Below are 15,823 nucleotides of genomic sequence, written 5' to 3' on the forward strand. Positions count from 1 at the left end.
TCTGTGGCGGGCGCCCCACAGGGAACACGGTGCTCGCGTGGGGGGGACACAGCGGACGGTGTCACTCCCTCCCTCCCGCGGTCTCCGGACGGGCGCCGGGCCCTTGGGGACCCCGCGGACCCCGGCGCGAGCTGCCCGTCGGTGGGTGCCGGGGGGCTGCCCATCGGAGCCGGCTGCCCGGACTGCGCCGGGGGGGGGCTCGTGCGCGGCGTCGTCCCGTTCCCCCCTCCCACGCGGGACCGCGGCCCGGAGCCGGCGCTGTCCGTGGTGCCGAGCGCGTCGCTTCCCGGGGCCGCGGCAAAACCCGCCCCGTGGGGACGCGGGGGGGCTGCGCCCCGCGGCGGCCCCCGCGTGGGGCGGGGAGGGGGCACGCGTGGCCGCGCCAGGCTGCGGCGGCACAAGCTGGCACTGGCGGCGTGTTTGCGGCACCGTCTCCGGCGCGGCTCCCGGCGAGCGAAATACCACAAGCTGGCGCGGCAGGCGCGGCGGGCACCCGTGGGTGGGGGCGTGGGCGGCGCGGGGCTGAGTCAGGGGCTGCCATCCGCTCCCCGCCCCGCCGGTGCCCCCCGCGTCCCCGGCACGGGGGGTGCGTCCCGCCCGGTGGGGTCTGCAGGGGGGCCTGGAGGGGCGGACCCACCAGTGGGTGCCTGCACCCACCCACCCACCTGGGGGGATGGGGCGGCAGAGGGACAGGCCCCGGCGCCACCGGCCAGGCCCAGGTTGGGTGGTGGGGTCCGCAAAGGGACGGGTGGAAGAACGGCTGGGTGGAGGACAGACAGACAGATGGGTGGAAGGACGACTGGGTGGAGGACTGCTGGAGAGGACAGATGGAGGGAGGGATGGATGGATGGATGGATGGATGGATGGATGGATGGATGGATGGATGGATGGATGGATGGATGGATGGACGGACAGACGGATGGGTGGAGGGAAGGGCAGGTGAGGGCAGGAGGGCTGGCAGGACGCGGGCAGGGCAGGTGAGGGCAGCTGGGTGGGTGGTGGGGCAGACGGACACTGAACAGGCACGAGGATGGATGGAGTGGAGGTTGGAGGGGGACAGACAGATGGGTGACGGACAGACAGATGGATGATGGACAGATGGATGGGTGATGGACAGATGGGTGGATGGGTGATGGACAGATGGATGGGTGATGGACAGATGGATGGGTGATGGACAGATGGATGCATGATGGACAGACAGATGGGCGGCTGGGTGAGAAGATGAATGTCTGGCTGGAGGGGTGGGGATGGGTGGGGACAGGACGGGCGGCCTCAAGTACTGATGGATGGACGGGTGGGGGGGTGAGACAGCAAGAGGTCGGAGGGATGGAGGAGTGGATGTGAAACGGGTGGCCAAGGAGGGGGTGTTGGGAGGGATGGGCGGTACTCCAGGTGGGGCAGGGAGCTGGGCAGGTGGTGGGGTGGGTGCCAGGGACAGGCAGGTGACAGCATGCCCAGGGCAGGGTGGCAGTGGAGATGAGCAGCCAGAGACACGGGCAGAGCCCGGGCAGGACGGCACAGTGGGGGTGGCACGGTGGGGCCTGCGGGGGGATGGCTCTGGGATGACACAGCTGGAGGTGGCCTAGGGGTGACTGAAGGGTGTCCCAAGGCTGGCCCAGGGGTGGCCCAAGGGTGAATCAAGGGTGTCCCAAGGGCGAGGGTCCGAGGGTGTCCCAAGGGTGACTCAACGGTGTCCCAGGGGCGTCCCCAGCTCCCTGGGACACCAGGTAAGAAGGTGTCACACCTGGTGACGGCGTGGGGGGGTGGCAGGGATGGGACGGGGGGGGGGCACACGGGGGGCGGGCAGCACCAGGGCACGCCGGGGGGAGGGCTCTCAGCCGGGACAGCCCCTCCCGGGGCGGACCCACCGGGTGACCCCCGGGGCCGCTCCGCCGCGGCCGCCCCCCGCCTCCCCCCGCCCCATCCCCGCCGCTCCTGGGGGGCGGGGCGGGGCCGGGCCGCTGCTGCTCCGCCCGCGGCCGGGGAGGGGCGGGCGGCCCGGGACCACCGGCGGCACCGACAGCACCGGCAGCACCGGGCCGGGGCGGCGGCGCCGGTCCCGCCGCGCCGGGCCGCGGAGGTGGGTGAGCAGCGCCGGGATGCGGCGGGAGGAGCCGGGCGGGGCGGAGGGGCCCGGATGGTCCCGGGGGGCGGCGGTGGTGGGGGGCGGCGGAGCCGTGTCGGCCCCGGGGCCGTGAGGCAGGGCCGTGCCCGGGGGGGCAGCAAAGTCCCCCCGGCTGGGGCCGTCCGCACCGGCACCCCGCACCCACACCACGGGAGCGGCGGGGCGCGGGGGCCGCAGCCCGGCCCCACGGCAGCCTCTGGGGAGGCCCCCGCTGCCGGGCCCGGCGGGAGAGCGCCGGCCCCTGGGACGATTAATTATTAAAACGAGCGAGGCCGCGGAGCGGGAGCGGGGCCGAGGCACCCGGCCGGGGGTCCTGCCGCTGCGGCGGGGATCGTCCCCTGCTCCCACCTGCCCCCCGGCCGCGGCCCGGGGCGATCTGGGGGGACACGGCAGGGCCAGTGTGGCTGGAGTCACCCGTGCCAGGGTGCTGGCCTCACCAGTGTGTCTGGCCGGGATGCACCAGTACAGCCGGGATGCACCAGTACGGCGTGGGGAGACCCCAGTATGGCTTGGAGTGACCGGTGTGGCTGGGAGACCAGTACAGCTGGGACACACCAGTGTGGCTTGGAGTGACCAGTACGGCTGGGACACACCAGTACGGCTGGGACACACCAGTATGGCTTTGGGGAGACCGGTATGGCTGTGGCTTGCCTGTGTGGCTTCATGGCAATTGACACTCGCAGTGGGTGTCTTGGGGTGCCCCAGGCAGTGACACCCGTGACGTCCCCTGGCCCTCCACCGCCTGCCCAGCGGGTGCCCTGCCCCCCCTGCCAGCTGGCTAAAGATAGTGCAGCCCCCCCGGCCCCCCCGGCCCGGTGCCCGGTTAATCTTTAGCCGCTGCGGCTGTAATGAGGCCTCATTAACGGCCATTACACCGGCCGGAGTGGGGACAGCTGGGGGACGGTGACACGCTGACGGGGGGCTTGGTGCAGGTGAGTGGGGCGGAGAGACAAGGGTGACGGGCTGGGGGGACGTGGCCTTGGCGCCTGTGTCACCCAGATGCGGGTCACACAGGTAACACTGAGAGACAGGAGGTCCTGGCCATGTGGGTCAGGGGCTGACAGGGACGGATGGGGCGTCTGGGTGTCCCCTGGGTGTGGCAGCTCCCCAGGAGGGTGACAGGCCCCCGACAGGGTGACAGTGTCCCCAATGTAGTGGTAGGGTCACTGGTGGCGGCAGTGTTCCCAGGAGACACGTCACTGTCCCCAGCAGTGTGCTGGGGTCACTGGGGGCTCAAAGGGGTTCCTCATGGGGGGTGGTGGTGTGTGGGGCAGGGCCCCAAAGTTGTGACAGTGTTCCCAAGAGCCATGCCAGTGTCCTCAAGGGACACGCCAGTGACCGCAGGAGGTGTGCTGGGGCCCCAGGGGGTGTGTCACGGTCCCCGGGGGGTGTGTCAGCGTGCCTGGCAGCGTGCCAGTGTGTCCCCAGGGGCTGTGCCGTGTTGCCAAGGGGTGTGCCAGGGCCTCGGCAGGGCCTGCCATCTTCCCAGCCGCCATACCACGTCCCCAGGGGGGTACTGGTGTCCCCAGGGGGGTGTGCGGGTGTCCCCAGCATGCATACTGGTGTCTGGCAGCACGCCGTCGTCCCCAGGGACTGTGCCAGGGACGTGGCTGGCGCGGGGAGATAAGGAGGCCACGGGGGGGTCCTGGCGTGGCAGCGGGTTTGAGCTGGAGCTGCTACTGGGTGCTATCGGGTGCTGGCAGCCCTGGGGTCCCGTGGGTGCTCCCAGGAGATTAGCGCGGGGGGCCGTGCTGGCTGGGGGTGCAGGTGTGCACGGTGTGCGGTGCTGGTGTGGGTGAGTGGGTGAGCGGGTGTGCGGGTGTGCGCTGCTCGCCCCGGGCACCCCGTGCCAGGGTCCAAACTCCGTGGCGGCGGCGGTGGCAGCAACGGCAGGAGAGCCCGGCCTCGTGCAGGTGGGTCACAGTGCACTGGGGGGGGTGCAAGCACATGTGCACATGTGTGCATGTGTGTGAGCACGTGTGCATGTGTGTGAGCACGTGTGCACGTGTGAGAGCATGTGTGCATGTGTGTGAGCACGTGTGCACGCGTGCGCAGAGCCCTGGCTGCAAGCAGGGTCCTCCCTTGTGCCCCGGCGCGCGCAGGGGACTGGTGCCAGCCACCAGCGGATGGGGACAAGGGGCAGAGCCGTGACCATGGTGGCCTTTGCCCAGGTGGCCACGTGCACCCACGTGCCCCTGAGCCCCCCACTCTGGGTGCCGGCTCAGTACAGGGGGGTGTCAGCACGTGGGTGCCAGGCGGGGTGTGACACCCCGGTGTTTTTCACCCCACAGGCACGAGGGGACGCCCGGGCCGGTGCCATGGCGGGGGGCGGCGCGGGGCTGGCCAAGCGCCTGGGGACCCTCCTCTCAGGGCTGCTGGAGTGCGGGGCCTTCTGTGGCATCATCTTCGGCTGGGCCTCCCTCGTCTTCGTCCTCAAGGACCTGGACTACTTCAAGGACCTCTGCGAGCCCACCGCCTGTGCCAGCCCCAACCAGACTCTACTGTGCGGTAGGGTCCCCGGTTACTGCTGGCCACTGTCCTCATCCCCGTGGTGGCCCCTTCCCCGCTGTCGCCCTGCCTTGTGTCCCCCATGTGCTCGTGTCCACGTGGTGCTGGCGGCCTGGGGTGCTCCATGTCCCCATTGCCAGTGCCCTGTGGTGCCCCATGTCGCCACAGCCTGGTGACCTGCAGTGCCCCATGTCGCCACAGTCCTGGTGCCCTGCGATGCCTCATGTCCCAGCTGTCCCCCTGCTCGTGCCTCTGTTGTCCCCACTGTCCCTGTGCCCCGTGTCCCCGCTGTCCCCGTGTCCCACTGTCCCCACTGACGGCCGCCCCGCAGACTGCAGCCGGCAGGATGAGCAGTTCTCCCTGGTCTTCACCATCGGCTCCTTTATGAACAACTTCATGACCTTCCCCATGGGCTTCATCTTCGACCGCTTCGGCACCACCGTCGCCCGCCTCATCGCCATGTGAGTGGGCGGGGGGGGGGGCAGCGCTGGCGGGCAGGGCTGGGGCACCCATGGGTGCTGTTTGTTGGGGTGCTGGTGGCGGAGGCTGGGGAGAGGGACGTTATCGAGAGCGGGGTGGTTATCGAGGCAGCCAGGCAGGGTGGGGCGGGCAGGGCCCTGCCTGCACTGGGAGGGGGGGGGGGGCGCCTGTGCTGGCTGGGGGGGGCACCTGTCCCCCAGTGCCACCCAATGTCCTCAGACTATCCCATGCCCCCCCCTCAGGCCCAGGGGACCCCCGTTGCCCCCAGCCCCCTACGCCCTCAGGTCTCCCCGATGTCCCCAGGGCAACCCCATAACCGTAGAGCCCGCCGTGTCCCCGTGTCCCTTGGCCCTGGGGGTGCCAGGCGATGGTGGGGCACCCATGGGATACTGGGGTGCTGGGTACCGATGCGACAGCAGCGCCAGGGCGCAGGGGTGCCGGCTGCCCCCCAGGACTCCATCCCCATGTGTCGCCGCTGTCCCCATGTCTCAGCTCCCTCTACACCTGCGGGACCCTGCTCGTCGCCTTCTCCACCCCAGGTGAGACCCCACAGGCATCGGGTGCCCTGGCTGCAGGGGGGACAAGCCAGTGGGGACCCCCCCCTTGTCCCCACTGACCCCTGTGTCCCCAGAGCTGGCAGTGCTGCTCTTCCCGGCCATGTCCATGCTGTCGGTGGGTGGCATCCTCCTCATCCTCACCAACATGCAGGTGAGCTTTCCCGGCACCCTGACCCCTACCCGCTGGCCAGGGCACCCTGCCCAGTGCTGGGGGAGGTCCTGACAGTGCGGGGGGTCTCTCGGTGCCAGGTGGGCAACCTCTTTGGGAAGTACCGCTCCATTATCATCACCCTCTACAATGGGGCCTTCGACTCCTCGTCTGCCATCTTCCTCATCATCAAGGTGGGCGCAGGATTGGGGGTGGCGGTGCTGGGTGGCCCCAGGGGCCCGTCCCCAGCAGAGGCACCGCAGGGAGGGCTGGGGACACAGTTGGGGACGTTCAGGTCACAGCTGGGGACATACTTGGGGTCACAGCCAGGCCCGAGCAGGGCCGTGGCCAGTGGCTGGTGTGGCCCAGTGGCAGCCTGTCCCTGTCCCTGTCCCCAGGTGCTGTACGAGCATGGGCTGTCCCTGCGGGCCATGTTCCTCTTCATGGCGTCCTGCAGCGCCTGGCACCTGCTGCGCACCCTCTTCCTCATGCCCCGCACCCACATCCCCTACCCGCTGCCCCCCGCCTACAACTACGGGTAGGGGGGCCCTGCCTGCACCCCGTAGGGCAGCGATGCCCCTCCTGGGGAGGGGGTGTGGTGGTGGGTCCTGTCCTGTGGGTGGCTGGTGGGTCCCATCCCGTGGTGGTTGGTGATGGGTCCTGTCCCGTGGGAGGTGGCTGGTGGGTCCCAACTTATGGTGGTCGGTGGTGGGTTCTGTCCCGTGGGTGGTAGTTGGTGGGTCCCGTCTTATGGTGGCTGGTGGGTCCAATCCCATGGTGGTCAGTGGTGGGTCCCGTCCTGCGGGCGGTGGCTGGCGGGTCCCATCCCATGGTGGCTGGCAGTGGGTCCTGTCCCGCGGGCGGTGGGGCACACGGGTGACGGGGCGGGCGGTGCCGCAGGCTGCGGTGCCCCGGGCGCTCCCAGTCGTACCGCACCTACGAGGAGAAGCGCCCGCCGGAGGCAGCCGGCCCCGAGGAGACCCCCCTGGAGCCCAGCGGCCCGAGAGGTGCGGGCGGAGGGGCTTGGCGGGGGGCGGGGCTTGCCTGTGGTGGGAGGGGGTTGTCTACGGGGGTGGGGCGGGGCTAATTTCGGATGGGCGTGGCCATGTTGGTGAGTGGGAGGTACGGGAGGTGGGCGTGAGCGTGGGGACGAGCTGTGGGCGTGTCTATGCAGATGAAGGGGGCGCGGCATGGGGGGTGGGTGTGTCTGTGCAGATGAAGGGGTGTGGCCATGTAGGTGGATGCGGGGGCAGGGGGGGGGGGGGGGGGGTGTGGTGTGTGGAGTGGGGTGGGGGAGCAGTGGGTGGACCCGAGGGGGCGTGTCCATGGGTGATAGGGGCGGGGCCTGTTCGGGCGTGTCCGGGCATGTCCCCAGCCCTGATGCGTGGGTCACAGGTGGCGGGGACCCCCCCGAGGTGCCCTTCAGGGCCTGCGTGTGCTCGGGTCTCTTCGCCTGGCACGTGGTCTGGCTCTCCGTCATGCAGCTGCGGCACTACCTCTTCATCGGCACCCTCAACCCCCTCCTCGACCACCTCGCCCGCGGGGACCCCAGCCTGGGTATGGTGTGGTCGCCGGGGCGGGCGGGGGGACTCGGCTGGGGGCACCCTGGAGGTGTCCAGCCCGCCCTGACACTGTCTGCCCGCAGTGAGCACCTACACCAACGCCTTCGCCTTCACCCAGCTCTGCGGGGTGCTCTGCGCCCCGTGGAATGGCCTCATCCTTGACCGACACAAGCGGGGCAAGGCCCCCCGCCCCGACGGTAACCGGCCCCCCCGTCCATCCTGCCGACGGCCCCCCTGTGCCCTTGGTGGGGCTGGTGGCTGGGTGCCACCGCTGCCATGGAGGGACCCCGCTGTACCTGGGGATGGGGCACCAAGGGGCCCCAACCCGCCCAGCACTTGGGAACCTGCCCACGGTGCCCTGAGTGCCCCCCGCCCGGTCCCGCAGGAGCCTTGGGGGCATTGGCTGACCTGCGGGCGTCCGTGCTGTCTCTGGCGGTGACGGTGGCGCAGTGCGTCCTCTTCTCGGTCTGCGCGGCCGTGCCCGTCCTGCCCGTCCAGTTCGCCACCTTCGCGCTGCAGGTGCTCAGCCGCTCCTTCCTTTACGGAGGCAACGCTGCCTTCCTGGCCATCGCGTGAGTCCTGCGGCCACCGCGGCGGGGGAACCGGGCGGCGGGGTCAGGGTGGTGGTGGCAGGGGTCATGGCAGTGGGGTGAGGGTGGCGGGAGACTGGGCAGGGGTGGCAGGGGGCAGGGCGGTGGTGGTGGCAGGGGATGGGGTGGTGGGGGACAGGGCAGTGGTGCCAGGGGATGGTGTCAGGGCCATTGTGGGGGTGTCAGGGGACTGGGTGGTGGGGTCAGGTGGGGCTGGTGGGGGATTGTGGCAGGGTTGGGGGGGTGGCAGGGGAGCGGGTGGCGGGGTGGGGGTGGCAGGGTGCGGTGGTGACACGTCAGGTGGCCGGGCAGGTTCCCCCCGCAGCACTTCGGGAAGCTGTACGGGCTGGCCATGGCGCTGTCGGCGCTGGTGGCCCTGCTGCAGTACCCCTGCGTCACCCTGGTGCAAGGGCCGCTCCACGGGGACCCCTTTTACGTGAGTGTCTGCCCCACGGCTGCGCCCCGGGAGGGACGGGAGTCCTGCCCCATGGGGCAATGCGGTCCTGCCCCACGGTGGGATGGGGGTCCTGGCCCTGGCCCATGGCAGGATTGGGGTGCTGGCCCACGGTCGGGTGGGGGTCCTGCCCCTTGGGGAATGGAGGTCCTGCACCTGGCACGGGGGACCTGGGCAGGCTGTGGGGCTGGCCCAGGGGCACCCCCTTGGTGGGATCAGCCCCCAGCCCCGTGCCCTGACACCCCTACTGCCCCCAGGTGAACTTGGGGCTCATCGCTGTGGTGCTGGTGGCCTTCGTCAGTCCCGTGGTGGTGGCCCGCGAGTGCCGGCGGCGAGCCAAGGAGCTGGGAGCTGCCGGCACCCCCCTTGCAGCCCCCTCAGGTGCCGAGACACTCATCGAGATGCCCCAGTGAGCCCCACAGCCGCCAGCTGCCGGCCCGGCACCCACTGCACCCCATTTTTCTATTGGACTTTGGGGGGAGGGTGCTGTGCTGGTGGGATGGGGTGTATTTGGGGGGGGGAATAAATATTGGTGTCCCCTCTGCTCACTGTGCTGCTCCCTCCCAGCACCCCCGGCCCCTGGGGCTTCTCCAGTGTCTGCTATGGGGTTGAGCACCTAACGGTCCCCCAGGGCTGGGGGGCACAGACCCCTCCCATGAACCCCCGGCACACACGGACACACAGCCTTGAGGCACCTCTGGTTTACTGGGTCGGGGACAGGGGCCACTGTGTGTCCCCAGGGGCTGGAGGGGGACATGGCAGCACCCCAGGGACCTTCAGTACTGGCAGATGAAGCGGTGCAGCTCGAAGCAGGGCTGGCTTCTCCAGAGCCCATCTGGGGACAGGAGCCAGCGTCAGAGCCATGAGGTGGCCCCCAGTACCCCCCAGTACCCCCTGTGCCCCCCCCCCGTTGCCCCAGTGCCCTGTATCCCCACCGAATGCCTCTGCCTCTTGCCCCGAGTAGCCCTGTTCCCCCTCCCACTGTCCCCTCACGTTGAGCCCAGTGACCCATGTCCTCCCAGGGACCATCCCAGTGCACCTACTAGCCGTGTGTCCCCTCCCAGTGCTCCTTACCATTGTCCCTAGCAGGTCTGTGCCCCCTCGCCTGGTGCCTGGGTGTCCCGGCTCATGTCCTCCCAGTGATCTTCCCAGTGTCCCCAGTAGCCCTGTGCCCCCTCCCAGCACCCCCTCCTGTTGACCCCGGTAGCCCTGTGCCCCTCCCGCCCGGTGCCTGAGTGCCCCGGTGCAGTGGTGGGGGTGTGGGCACCCTTACCCTGGGTGCTGAGGGTGGTGCAGGTGGTTAAGATGCGGTGGGGGTGGGTGGGTGCCCAGTTGGCGTAATTCCAGGGGCTGCCGTCCTGCCACTGCGGCCCATCCTGCCCCCCGCCACAGCGCTGCGTCAGCACCCAGCCCCCCATACCCAGCCCTTGCACCCAGCCCCAGCCCCCCATACCCAGGCCCAGCACCCAGCCCCCCATACCCAGCCCTTGCACCCAGCCCCAGCCCCCCATACCCAGGCCCAACACCCTGTACCCACCGCCCAGCCCCAGTGCCCTGTATCCAACACCCAGTGCCAGGGCCCCATACCTAGCCCCAGCACCCAGCCCCAGGACCCTGTACCCAGCACCCAGCCCTGGCACCCCATACGCAGCACCCCATACACAGCCCCGCACTCCCAAAAACCAGCCCCAGCGCCCCGTAACCAGTTCCAGCTCCCACCCCAACACCCATTCCCCTCACCAACCCCAGCAGCCAGCAGCAGCACCCCTTTGCCAGCCCAAACATCAGCCCCAGCCCCCCATAACCAGCACCCGGCCCCCACGCCAAGCCCCAACCCCATTCCCAGCACCCCGGGCAGGGGCCGGGCCCCCCTCACCCTGCGGCTTGTGAAGGCCCCGATCCAGACTGAGCGCCGGGTGTAGGTGCGTGCCAGCTCCTGCAGCTCCTGGTTGCGGGCAGCGCTGTGCACCGAGGCCAGCTGCCCCCGCAGCACGTTCTGGCAGTAGCGCTGTGGGACGGGGCACGGCTCAGCACCCCGTTGCACCAACTGGCACCCAACAGGTGCCCAAGTCCCCCTCACCTGGGCCCTGTTGTAGCTGTAGAGCTTGTTCACCACCATGTAGTTAGAATTTTGTTCCTCCTCGGTCGTAGCCACTGGGACGTCCTGGGGGTGGCGGGGGGCTGGCAGCGGGGCCAGGGTGAGGGCTGGTACCGGGGGTCCCTCTGCCACCTGCCGCCAGCCCCGGGGCGCAGGCCCTGGCCTGGCGGCGTGGGCATGGCACCTCTCCCGGGCACCCGGGGTCACCGCAGGGGAGCTAGGGGAGCAGCAGGGGGTGTCCCCGGTGTCCCCCGGGGGCGGGCACTCACCGGGGCGGCTGGCGGAGGCCGAGCCCAGCAGGGCCAGGGCGAGGAGCAGGCGAGGCGGCATGGCGGGGCTGGGGACACCGGCAGCCTGGGCACCCTCGGGAGAGGCCGTGTCCCCGGGCACCCTCTACCACCACGGGGCCACCCACACGTCCCCGGTCGCCCTCCGCCACCCCTAGCGTCACCCCCTCCTCCCCGCGTGCCCCGTGACACCCCCATGCCTCAGCGCCCATCTGCCACCCCCCGCTGACACCCCCACAGCCCCGGCACCCTTGTGTCTCCCCACGGCCCCCGTGGCCCTCTGCCACCCCTGGTGCAACATCGAATCCTTTGCCCCCACCCGCCCCTCCGTGTCCCGCCGTCTCTCCGCCATCCCCAGCGTCCCCCCATGCCTGGCCCCTCTGCCCCTGCTGCCACCCCCGCCGCCCCCACACCCACCGTGTCCCTCGTTCCACACACTGCCAGCCCCGGGGCCGCCCCCTGCCACTCCGTGTCCCCTTGGCACCCTGGGGCCACCCGTGACAGCCTCAGGGACACCCACCCCGGTCCCCAGCCCCGGCAGCCAGAGGCTGCGCCCACCCCACCGCCCACGTCCCTGCTTCTCACCTGCGACTTGGGAGGCTCTGCCCGCTGCGAGCTGGGGGGCTCTGCCCGCTGCCACCCTTATAGGGGGGCCGGGGCCGCGCTCCCCGACCGCAGCCTTGCGACAGCCCGGCCTGGCCCCCACCGGCCCACTGCTGCGGACACGGGAGGGGCGCCGGGGGGTCCCCGCCTGCCCGGTGCGTGAGGCAACCCCTGGGCCCCTGCGGGAGGGAGACGGGGGGCTGCGGGGCGGGGGGCGCACGGGCAAGGGTGGGGTCTGCGGATCTGTGGGGAGCGTGGGGTGGGGGCTGCTCGGGTTGGAGGGGTGCAGGGCCCAGGGGCGGGGGCCGCTGGGGGGGGTGTTGGGCTCTTGATAGCATCTCCCGCCGGGCAGCGCTTGCCCAAGGGCCGTTTCCTCCCCAACGGCCGCGGTCACCGGGGTCCGTCCCGGCCGTTAGCCCGCAGCCCCCGGCCCCCCGTGTCCAGCGGCTGGGGTCGCAGCGGGGCCAGGGTGTCGCAAGGCTGCGGTCGGGGAGCGTAGCCCCGGCCCCCCTATAAGGGGGGCAGCGGGCAGAGACGGGGCTGTGGGGGTATCAGCGGGGGTGGCAGAGGGGCGCTGAGGCGTGGGGGTGTCACGGGGCACGCGGGGAGGAGGGGGTGACGCTGGGGGTGGCGGAGGGCGACTGGGAACGGGCGGGTCGCCCCGTGGCGGCAGAGGGTGCCCGGGGACACGTCCTCTCCCGAGGGTGCCCAGGCTGCCGGTGTCCCCAGCCCCGCCATGCCGCCCCGCCTGCTCCTCGCCCTGGCCCTGCTGGGCTCGGCCTCCGCCAGCCGCCCCGGTGAGTGCCCGCCCCCGGGGGACACCGGGGACACCCCCTGCTGCTCCCCCGTGTCCCCGGGGTGACGCCCGCCTGTGCCCCCAGCCCCCGCCGGCCCCGAGGCGGAGGCGGCGGCGCCGGAGCCGCCGGTGCCCGGTGCCCGGTGCCCGCTGCCGGGCGAAGCGCGGGCGTTCAGCGTCCGCGACCCGCGAGGTGCCGCCACCTTCCGCTACGCCATCGTCACCCGCTGCCAGCCCTTCGTCGTCGCCCAGGTGGGCAGGGGGCGGGCAGGGGGGCGCGGGGGGGGGGAGGGCACCGTGTGCCACCGGGGCGCCGCCGTGACCGGCGCGTGTCCCGCCCGCAGAGCGTCTGTGCCCGGTGCTACGGCGGCCGCCTGGCCTCGATCCACAGCGTCGGCACCAACGCCCTCCTGCAGCACCGCGCCCGGCTCTGCACCAACCGCGGGCAGGTCTGGATCGGGGCCACCACCCAGCCCCTGGTAAGGGACCCCTGCCCACCGGCCCGCTCCGGCCTCATGGCACCCCGCCCGGCCCGGGGGCACGCGTGCTCCCCCAATGTCCCCAGTGCCCACCCTGGGTGACCCAGCCCTCTCCCTTGTCCCCAGTGTCCAACTCTCGGTGTCCCAGCCCTCTCCCATGTCCCCATTGCCCACCCTGGATGTTCCAGCCCTCTCCCAGTGTCCCCAGTGCCCACCCCGGGTATCCCAGCCCTCTCCCGGTGTCCCCAGTGCCATCCCTGGGTATCCTAGCCCACCTCCTGCCCCGCCATCCCCCGCGCCCCTCATGCCCGGCCCCGAGGGGTCCCCATGCCCTTGTCCCCGTGTGCAGGGCAGGATCGTGCAGTGCCACTGGGCAGACCGGAGTCCCTGGAACTTCTCGTACTGGCTGCACGGCTTCCCCCTGCTCTCCGGGTCCTTCTGCACCTCCCTCTGCACCAACAGTCAGTGCGCGGGGGGCACGGCGGGGGGGGCACCCGGGGCCTTGGGGGTCTGTGCTGGGGGCCTCTGCCCGGGGGGGGGTGGGGTCGGGAGGATGCTGGGGATGCTCGGGGTGGGGAGGAGGTACCCGGGAGGGCTGGGGCTGGTCCCCGGGCGGCTGGCGTATGCAGCTTGGGGGGCTGGCAAGGGGGGGCGGGTTAGGGTCGGGTCGCTGTCGGGGGCGGGTCCCTAGGGCAGGGGGTGCTGTTGGGTGCCAGGGCTGACCCCCCTCTCCCCCCCAGACGGGCACTGGAGGAGCCTGGACTGCCGGGTGAGGCTGCCCTTCATCTGCGAGTACTGAGGGTCTCCTCAGTAGACCCCGCGGTGCTCCCCAGGCACCCCCCTGCTGCCACCCACCGCCTGTGGCAGCCCACTTCCCCCCCCCAGCCCCAACTGGACTCTGCTGTGCGGTAAGGTCCCCGGTCACTGCTGGCCACTGTCCTCATCCCCGTGGTGGCCCTTTCCCCGCTGTCGCCCTGCCTTGTGTCCCCCATGTGCTCGTGTCCACGTGGTGCTGGTGGCCTGGGGTGCTCCATGTCCCCATTGCCAGTGCCCTGTGGTGCCCCATGTTGCCACAGCCTGGTGACCTGCAGTGCCCCATGTTGCCACAGTCCTGGTGCCCTGCGGTGCCTCATGTCCCAGCTGTCCCCCTGCTCGTGCCTCTGTTGTCCCCACTGTCCCTGTGCCCCGTGTCCCCGCTGTCCCCGTGTCCCACTGTCCCCACTGACGGCCGCCCCGCAGACTGCAGCCGGCAGGATGAGCAGTTCTCCCTGGTCTTCACCATCGGCTCCTTTATGAACAACTTCATGACCTTCCCCATGGGCTTCATCTTCGACCGCTTCGGCACCACCGTTGCCCGCCTCATCGCCATGTGAGTGGGCGGGGGGGGGGGGCAGCGCCGGCGGGCAGGGCTGGGGCACCCATGGGTGCTGTTTGTTGGGGTGCTGGTGGCGGAGGCTGGGGAGAGGGACGTTATCCAGAGCGGGGTGGTTACCGAGGCAGCCAGGCAGGGTGGGGCAGGCAGGGCCCTGCCTGCACTGGGAGGGGGGGGGGGGGGCGCCTGTGCTGGCTGGGGGGGGCACCTGTCCCCCAGTGCCACCCAATGTCCTCAGACTATCCCATGCCACCCCCCCCAGGCCCAGGGGACCCCCGTTGCCCCCAGCCCCCCATACGCCCTCAGGTCTCCCCGATGTCCCCAGGGCACACCCATAACCGTAGAGCCCACCGTGTCCCCGTGTCCCTTGGCCCCGGGGGTGCCAGGCGGCAATGGTGGGGCACCCATGGGATATTGGGGTGCTGGATGCCGATGCGACAGCAGCGCCAGGGTGCAGGGGTGCCGGCGCCCTCTTCTCGGTCTGCGCGGCCGTGCCCGTCCTGCCCGTCCAGTTCGCCACCTTCGCGCTGCAGGTGCTCAGCCGCTCCTTCCTTTACGGGGGCAACGCCGCCTTCCTGGCCATCGCGTGAGTCCTGCGGCCACCGTGGCGGGGGACCGGGCGGCGGGGTCAGGGTGGTGGTGGCAGGGGTCATGGCAGTGGGGTGAGGGTGGCGGGAGACTGGGCAGGGGTGGCAGGGGGCAGGGCGGTGGTGGTGGCAGGGGATGGGGTGGTGGGGGACAGGGCAGTGGTGCCAGGGGATGGTGTCAGGGCCATTGTGGGGGTGTCAGGGGACTGGGTGGTGGGGTCAGGTGGGGCTGGTGGGGGATTGTGGCAGGGTTGGGGGGGTGGCAGGGGAGCGGGTGGCGGGGTGGGGGTGGCAGGGTGCGGTGGTGACACGTCAGGTGGCCGGGCAGGTTCCCCCCGCAGCACTTCGGGAAGCTGTACGGGCTGGCCATGGCGCTGTCGGCGCTGGTGGCCCTGCTGCAGTACCCCTGCGTCACCCTGGTGCAAGGGCCGCTCCACGGGGACCCCTTTTACGTGAGTGTCTGCCCCACGGCTGCGCCCCGGGAGGGACGGGAGTCCTGCCCCATGGGGCAATGCGGTCCTGCCCCACGGTGGGATGGGGGTCCTGGCCCTGGCCCATGGCAGGATTGGGGTGCTGGCCCACGGTCGGGTGGGGGTCCTGCCCCTTGGGGAATGGAGGTCCTGCACCTGGCACGGGGGACCTGGGCAGGCTGTGGGGCTGGCCCAGGGGCACCCCCTTGGTGGGATCAGCCCCCAGCCCCGTGCCCTGACACCCCTACTGCCCCCAGGTGAACTTGGGGCTCATCGCTGTGGTGCTGGTGGCCTTCGTCAGTCCCGTGGTGGTGGCCCGCGAGTGCCGGCGGCGAGCCAAGGAGCTGGGAGCTGCCGGCACCCCCCTTGCAGCCCCCTCAGGTGCCGAGACACTCATCGAGATGCCCCAGTGAGCCCCACAGCCGCCAGCTGCCGGCCCGGCACCCACTGCACCCCATTTTTCTATTGGACTTTGGGGGGAGGGTGCTGTGCTGGTGGGATGGGGTGTATTTGGGGGGGGGAATAAATATTGGTGTCCCCTCTGCTCACTGTGCTGCTCCCTCCCAGCACCCCCGGCCCCTGGGGCTTCTCCAGTGTCTGCTATGGGGTTGAGCACCTAACGGTCCCCCAGGGCTGGGGGGCACAGACCCCTCCCATGAACCCCCGGCACACACGGACACACAGCCTTGAGGCACCTCTGGTTTACT

At 71.2% G+C, this 15,823-nt stretch overlaps 3 protein-coding genes across 4 annotated transcripts; 2 read left to right on the forward strand and 1 right to left on the reverse strand.

Annotated features, from left to right (window-relative positions):
* The first annotated feature begins 3,946 nt into the window (after nt 1-3,946).
* On the forward strand, nt 3,947-8,968 carry SLC43A3 (solute carrier family 43 member 3). Of its 2 annotated transcripts, XM_086471973.1 has the most exons (13): nt 3,947-4,038; nt 4,417-4,633; nt 4,965-5,094; nt 5,606-5,652; nt 5,745-5,821; nt 5,920-6,012; nt 6,217-6,356; nt 6,719-6,825; nt 7,214-7,375; nt 7,464-7,577; nt 7,766-7,952; nt 8,283-8,406; nt 8,682-8,968. In XM_086471973.1, exons 2-13 carry the CDS (start codon nt 4,444-4,446, stop codon nt 8,835-8,837), a joined length of 1,527 nt encoding a protein of 508 aa, XP_086328099.1. In that variant the 5' UTR covers nt 3,947-4,038; nt 4,417-4,443; the 3' UTR covers nt 8,838-8,968. The 2 variants fall into 2 exon arrangements, with proteins under 2 accessions (XP_086328099.1, XP_086328100.1); XM_086471974.1 differs by lacking the exon at nt 8,283-8,406 and having other exon boundaries at nt 3,950-4,038; nt 8,682-8,719.
* Nucleotides 8,969-9,200: 232 nt separating this feature from the next.
* On the reverse strand, nt 9,201-10,852 carry PRG2 (proteoglycan 2, pro eosinophil major basic protein). Its single transcript, XM_086472354.1, has 4 exons — nt 10,505-10,852; nt 10,301-10,432; nt 9,698-9,818; nt 9,201-9,259 (listed from the first exon to the last, which is right to left on the reverse strand). The coding sequence occupies exons 1-4, from the start codon at nt 10,850-10,852 to the stop codon at nt 9,201-9,203; spliced, it is 660 nt and encodes a 219-aa protein (XP_086328480.1).
* A 3,599-nt stretch (nt 10,853-14,451) lies between these two features.
* LOC147414553 (equilibrative nucleobase transporter 1-like) lies at nt 14,452-15,660 on the forward strand. Its single transcript, XM_086472355.1, has 3 exons — nt 14,452-14,645; nt 14,975-15,098; nt 15,374-15,660. The coding sequence occupies exons 1-3, from the start codon at nt 14,452-14,454 to the stop codon at nt 15,527-15,529; spliced, it is 474 nt and encodes a 157-aa protein (XP_086328481.1). The 3' UTR covers nt 15,530-15,660.
* Nucleotides 15,661-15,823: the final 163 nt, after the last annotated feature.

This window comes from Leptosomus discolor, chromosome 12 (genome assembly GCF_034619465.1).
Source record: "Leptosomus discolor isolate bLepDis1 chromosome 12, bLepDis1.hap2, whole genome shotgun sequence".
Classification (NCBI taxonomy): domain Eukaryota; kingdom Metazoa; phylum Chordata; class Aves; order Leptosomiformes; family Leptosomidae; genus Leptosomus; species Leptosomus discolor.

Excerpts from the sequence above, each read along its gene's own strand:
- SLC43A3 (XM_086471973.1), top strand. The coding sequence starts at position 4,444 with ATGGCGGGGGGCGGCGCGGGGCTGGCCAAGCGCCTGGGGACCCTCCTC. Across the intron at positions 6,013-6,216 it reads CCATCTTCCTCATCATCAAG|GTGCTGTACGAGCATGGGCT; the intron begins GTGGGCGCAGGA and ends CCCTGTCCCCAG. Across the intron at positions 6,357-6,718 it reads CCCCCCGCCTACAACTACGG|GCTGCGGTGCCCCGGGCGCT; the intron begins GTAGGGGGGCCC and ends GCGGTGCCGCAG.
- PRG2 (XM_086472354.1), bottom strand. The coding sequence starts at position 10,852 with ATGCCGCCTCGCCTGCTCCTCGCCCTGGCCCTGCTGGGCTCGGCCTCC. Across the intron at positions 10,433-10,504 it reads ACAGCTACAACAGGGCCCAG|CGCTACTGCCAGAACGTGCT; the intron begins GTGAGGGGGACT and ends CCCGTCCCACAG. Across the intron at positions 9,260-9,697 it reads CACCACCCTCAGCACCCAGG|ATGGGCTCTGGAGAAGCCAG; the intron begins GTAAGGGTGCCC and ends TCCTGTCCCCAG.
- LOC147414553 (XM_086472355.1), top strand. The coding sequence starts at position 14,452 with ATGGTGGGGCACCCATGGGATATTGGGGTGCTGGATGCCGATGCGACA. Across the intron at positions 14,646-14,974 it reads GCCGCCTTCCTGGCCATCGC|GTTCCCCCCGCAGCACTTCG; the intron begins GTGAGTCCTGCG and ends GTGGCCGGGCAG. Across the intron at positions 15,099-15,373 it reads TCCACGGGGACCCCTTTTAC|GTGAACTTGGGGCTCATCGC; the intron begins GTGAGTGTCTGC and ends TACTGCCCCCAG.